The 6,000-nt window shown below is 40.8% G+C and overlaps 1 protein-coding gene across 2 annotated transcripts in view; it reads left to right on the top strand.

The window, feature by feature from the left end:
• Nucleotides 1-897: 897 nt before the first annotated feature.
• cd109 (CD109 molecule) overlaps nucleotides 898-6,000 on the top strand; it is a 52,457-nt gene continuing 47,354 nt past the window's right edge. For both annotated transcript variants that reach the window (XM_047387483.1, XM_047387482.1), the window contains exons 1-5: nucleotides 898-1,444; nucleotides 2,204-2,406; nucleotides 2,485-2,513; nucleotides 2,616-2,852; nucleotides 4,182-4,307. In XM_047387483.1, coding sequence (XP_047243439.1) covers nucleotides 1,338-1,444; nucleotides 2,204-2,406; nucleotides 2,485-2,513; nucleotides 2,616-2,852; nucleotides 4,182-4,307 — 702 coding nt within the window. In that variant the 5' untranslated portion in view covers nucleotides 898-1,337. The remainder of the gene's footprint in view (nucleotides 1,445-2,203; nucleotides 2,407-2,484; nucleotides 2,514-2,615; nucleotides 2,853-4,181; nucleotides 4,308-6,000) is intronic.

Genomic DNA, 6,000 nt, shown 5'->3' with positions numbered 1-6,000 from the left:
ACTACAACGTCTCCTGCTGTAAGGACCATCTCTGCCCCCTGCTGGGTCAGAGTGGAACTACTCTCCAAAGGAAGGAAGAATCACAGATTGGATTGTGACTTTTCCTAATGAACCTAACCCAACATTTTACTGTGAACAGTATTTAAATATGGAGGAATCAGGCACACCTAAAGTTGACCAAACCAAGCAGACACCATAAGAAGGTCAGTGTTTAAACTAAGAGTCGTTTAGTTGTTCCTTCAGAGTTTCTGCTTACCTTGTTCTGATTCAGTGCCTGGAGGTCAGTGGTGACAAGTTCTAGGTTCCAGATTAGCCAACTGATGGTTGAACATCTAAACTACTTGAGTTTTCCAAACATTCCCCAGCTTAAACCAATCAGTTGATTAGGGTGTCATTCAGTATTCTTTTTATAGATAGACAGATCCATGTAAAAGAATAAATCAAGGCAAAAACAACGACTAAAAACATAAACACATTTGAATGCAACAATAATAAAGGAATGAATAAACAGTAAATTCCCTGCATTTGAATAGTGCTTTTATCAAGTCTGAGGATTCCAAAGCACTTTAACCTACAATCAGTCATCCACCCATTCATCCACCCATTCATCCACCCATTCACACTCTGACAGTGCTACTTTGTGGCAGAAGTGGGGCTGCCATCCAATCGGTGCCACTGGACCTCTGACCGCCATAAATACTGTACATGCCTAAAGAATAACTTAAGTAACTATGTATAAATTAAATAAATACAAAAGTCAAGTCAGAGTTTATTACTATAGCACACTTAAACAACGATAGTTGACCAAAGTGCTGCAGCAGGTGTAAATCATCAGTGAAGAACAATTAAACACATTAAAGTAAAATCAGCATTAAAATACACCAAATCAGCGTGACATTTAGGAAAGCATTCATAAAAGCTAAAATAACCTTTTCAACTAGAACTTGAAGCCAAAGTGTAGAAGATGATTGCTAAAATAGCATTAAACTAATCAGCCATCTGTGTAACTCGGATGTTCAAAGGCAGGTTCTTCCACAGGTTTGACTGAGGAAGCTTGGTAAGCTCTACGTTTGATCTGGAAGACTCTAACAACAGTCAGTTTGTGGAGCTTAAAGTTCTGGATGCAACAGTTCAGACAGATATGATGGTTTCAAAGCTCTATAGCGCCTCCTAGAGCGTGTTGCACAGCAGGTATAACCGAGCTGCAGCTGTCTGAGCAGAGAGTCCTCCTGACTTTTTCCTTCATCCTGAATCAGAGCAGCAGCCTTCAGGTAAACTGACACCTGGAGGTGGAGGGGGCGTGGCCACCGTCTGCAGGTAAAAAGGCAGCTGCTGACATGAGCTGCTTCCAGAAGCAAGGTTCAGTCATGATGATGGATCTTCTCCAGCTGAGGGGAGTCTTCCTCTTCTTCGTTCTAACCACAGCTCAGAACATCACCCGCAGGTAACCTCACCTGGACACATATTTCACCTGTAGTGAGTCTGAGTCCCTCTTTCAGGAGCCCAGACACTTGGGTGAATAAATCTATGACATTTAATATTTGTTGCTTTTCTTTTCTCTACAGGAATTTATGTTGAAAATGAATTTTTTTATTACGTTTCTATTGTTTGGACAACACAAAGTAAGCTACTGTCAACCTTCAATAATTCATATAAATCTTGTGATTTCTGCAGAGGTTTGACAGCTGAAATAAACTCAAACACTAATTATTCAAGATTTCTGCTAAGCTAATTAATTTAGTCTTAAAACTTTAAACACATTTTGTCTTTGTCATTATCTTTAATTGAGATTTTTGAGATTTTTATGATTATTTTATGCATCAATAATAAATTCCTGATAATTACAAAATCTAAATTTTATCCAGTAATATCTGGTTTTGAAGAAGAATGATAAATGAACTATTAAAAAAAAAAACATTACTAGTTTATTCTCAACTAATTTCTTTGAAATCAATCACTTAAATAACTTGTAATATTGATTTGATCACTAAATTATTTTGAATGTTCCATAAATAATTTTCTAGAATAATTTGTCAATTTTTAGATGCAATAATTTGGACCAGTAACTGTGTTTTAAATGGACTGGTAATTCTGGTTGTTCAGCAGAAGACTGTGAGCTGTCTAATGAAGTGAACAGAAGTAAAAACCTGGAGTGGAATTATTTTCCAGGTCTCTGATGTCCTTTCTTCCTTTGGTTTTCCAGGCCTGATGCTAGAACAAACACCAGGCCCGTCTCCCGACCCGACTCCCAGCCTTCCTACCTGCTGCTGGCTCCCACGGCGTTCCGATCTGGACTTCCCACCACGGTGTCAGTGAGCATCCTGAGCTCCTCCTCAGTCACCGTCTCTGCTGACATCATTTATGACGACAAGACGCTGTCCTCGAACTCCACCACGGTGACAGGAGGTGTGTGATGAGTTCAGTACCGTTATGGATCTTTGATTGTTTTTGGATCAGAACTTTAACCGCCTGTTTTCTCTGCAGGAACCACCAGCCTGCTGATTCTGCCTGCTGTAAGCATCTCAGTAGAACCTTGAAGATGAACCTGATCGGTGAAGCTCCAACAGATGTTCAGTTCACCAGATCATCCTCTGGTCCGTTCTTTGTGTTGACAGATCCATGAAGACAAGTCCAGCCCCGAGCGGCCCTACATCCTGAAGGTCAGAGGCCACAGAGGTTCGGTCCAAGTCTTTTCCAACTCCACGGAGCTACAAGTCAACCTCAGAGGCGTCTCCACTTTCATCCAGACTGACAAACTGAACTACCTTCCGGGTCAGGTGGTGAAGATCCGAGCCGTGTCCGTTTTCTCTGACGGGAAGCCCTGTGTCAGCCCGGCAGACATCCTGATCCAAGTGGGAAATTAGTCTGTAGACTAAAAACTCCGGTTTCTGTTATTCTGATCAGCAGAACCAGGAACCGTTGCTTTAATTTAACTGAACAACATCATAGAACAATTACAGTTCCCTGCTAAAGTATTCACACCCCCTAAACTTTCCCTTGTTGTCCCGTTCCAAAAACGAACATCTATGTATTTTATCGGATTTTATGTGAAAGACCTGTGATGGAAATTTTATAAAGTGCCTTTTTTGCTAATTGAGGTGACACCCTGCCTGGCCTAAACAGAAAGGTGTTTCACTTCCCTTCCTGCCCCAAGAACCTCCTCTGTTTAAATACAAGAACATTAGTTGCAGAGGAGTCGAGATGTCTGGGTGAGAATCAAGTTAATTCTCACCTTCTGCACTTCCTAGGGGGTGGTGCCAGGCCACATGGGGTGTTTGCTATGCTGACATAAGGAAGTGTCGATCTTTGTGCTGGTCAGAACAGTCCAGCTCAGCTTAGTAACACATGGCTGATGCTGGAAACTGTCTCCCTTATGAGGCTAAATTAATAAAGCTGATTGGGTGATGATCGTCCATCTCCGTCTTTGGTAATTATGATTTTTTTTCTATAACGGACCAAGAACTGTGAAATAGAAGTAAAATAATACAAAGGGTTAGTATTAATCAGAACCTTGTAGAACCACCTCTGGCAGAAGGTCCAACTGCAGGTCTCCACCAGCTTTGAACATCTACAGAGTGACATTCTCAGTTGGGCTGGACCTTGACTTTAACCTGGACTAGACTTTGACTAGGCCATTCTAACACATTAATCTGCCCTTATCTAAACCATCCATATTATCTCTGACTGTATGTTCAGTCCTCCTGCTGGAAGGTGAACCTCCACCTCAGCCTCAGGTCTTCTGAAGCCTCTAACAGGTTTTCTTCCAGGATTGTCCTGGATTTAGCTCCACCCATCTTCCCATGAACTCTGACCAGCTTCCTGTCCCGCAGCATGGTGCTACCACCACCATGTGTCACTGTGGAGATGGTGCTTTCAGGTGGATGTGTAGTGGTAGTTTTCCTCCACACATGGTGTTCTACATGTATGAGGTGTCTTCTGAGGGCAACTAGTTGGATTTTACCTGAGGTTGTCAGCGTAAAGAGAGCTGAATATGCAACACACAGTTTTTATTAGTAAGCAAATCATTTTCCATCGGCTTCATAGATGTTCTACCCTGTGTTGGTCTGTAGATAAAACCTCATTAAAGCTTGTGGTAGAAACAGGACAACGTGTAGAAAGGGGTGTGAATACTTAGCAAGGATCAGTTTAGAGGGTTTTCATATTTATGTTTCCTGATCCAGGATCCGAGAGGAAACCTTCTCAGACAGTGGCTGGAAGAAGATAGCGTCCTTGGTGTTGTGTCCATAGAGTTCCAGCTGTCTGAAAACCCTCCTCTGGGTGAGTGGAGCATCGTGGCCACCATCAAAGTAAGTCTGATTCAAGGACCGAGGATCTTCTCACCCTAACTCAGAACAGAAAAGCCCATTAAATAACGTAAATCATCTCAGGAGAACATTTTACCAGAAGGGATGTTACTTTTAAGGATTTATTTAAGAAGAGTTTAAAGTGAATATTTTGAGGGAATACGTAAATTCGCTCTCCTTTTAATCAGGGACTATTTCCTTTGTTATTGCCATTTCCTTTCCTGGTGCGGCTTATGTCTGGATTTTCTGACTTTCCAACAACACGTCAGGTTCTGCTCCTGGAGGTAGCTTCCTTCTTAAATGTGACTTTGACATGAAAAACCTGCCCATACTTGTTTCACCAGCAAGTTTTTATTATACTAGATTTTAATCTACAAACATAACTATTGCCCACACAATTACATAAAAGTGAGAAACAAATCAATCTCTATGGGTATTAATATTCAGAACCCTGATTATAGAACCTTGTTCTTCCTGGAATTCTGCAATAATGGGCTCAACAAAAACGAAACCCCGAAATTCAAAAATTAGGGAATTCTTTACTAGTACATTGTTTCCTTTTGTATCAAATCCAAATTATATCTCACAATTATTATCAGACAATCAAAGGACAAAATAAGTATAAATGATTAAAAACGTCCCATTTCTCCACAATCTAAGGAAATCCACTTTAAAACATCCACAGAGCTTTGGAAAGAATTTCTCAGACTCAGATTTGCTGAAGACGAGTCTTCATTCTGTGATGGGATGCTGAGTCGAGAAAACATCTGTTTTATGAATATCTGTATTGTCAAGCTTGGTGGGATGATGGGATGAACTACCGGCTATTTCCCAAAACTCCAAACTCACTTGAATTTTTCAAGAATGAAATTATTTTTGGGACCCTCAGAAGAGAAAAAAAACCTGGAGGTATATTGAAGGTAATAATTGTTATGGGTAAATATTTCCTTCACAAATAATTTTTTAAAAACAAAACCATGTTTTCCTCAACTCTACTTCTTCTCTGGATGGACATACGGATAACAAAATGTGGAGCTGCACCATAAAAGCCCTAGTTTATCGTTCATTTTCCTGTCTATTGTAGTTACTGGTCTGCTTATTATTGCTGGTTTCTTTATGTTTTATCTCATTTCTTTTCTGTATTTTGATTATTTTACATCTCAGTTCGGAAGCAGCCGCTCCCACGTTTTTCAAGTTGAAAAGATTGATATTCATGCCATATTTATTGTATATGTTGTTAATAATAATACAACATTTACAGTCCAGAGTACAGCTGTGCCTAGGGCACCACAGCGTCATCTGATGGCTGGTTTTGGACGGAACAAGGATGATGAAATGTTCTGATCCTGTTTTCTGTCTCTCACCTGTCCAGGTGTGTTGCAGCAACAGTCTCTGGTGTTCATTGAGGTTTTCTCCTGTGATTTGGGTCATTTTTAACCAACTTGGTTTATCCGGGCCATGCAGAGTTTCTTGTTGGACCTTTATTAAAGACTGATTGTTGTTTCTTGGGTCTGGATTCTGTCCGTGGTGTGAGCAGATTTGGGTGAGTCCTATAAGGGACCGGCATTAGTGTAGGTGGAAGGCAGATGGTCATGGCAGCAGCAGATCAGGTGTGGTCTGGTCCACATTGTTCTGGGTTAAGTGTTCTGCCCCGATCTGATCTTCTTCGGTTAAAAGGTTCTGCCTTTATCAGTGG

Source organism: Girardinichthys multiradiatus, chromosome 15, assembly GCF_021462225.1.
Source record: "Girardinichthys multiradiatus isolate DD_20200921_A chromosome 15, DD_fGirMul_XY1, whole genome shotgun sequence".
Lineage (NCBI taxonomy): Eukaryota > Metazoa > Chordata > Actinopteri > Cyprinodontiformes > Goodeidae > Girardinichthys > Girardinichthys multiradiatus.
The sequence above is the reverse complement of the archived record's forward strand: the minus strand, read 5'-3'. Positions and strand labels throughout refer to the sequence as shown.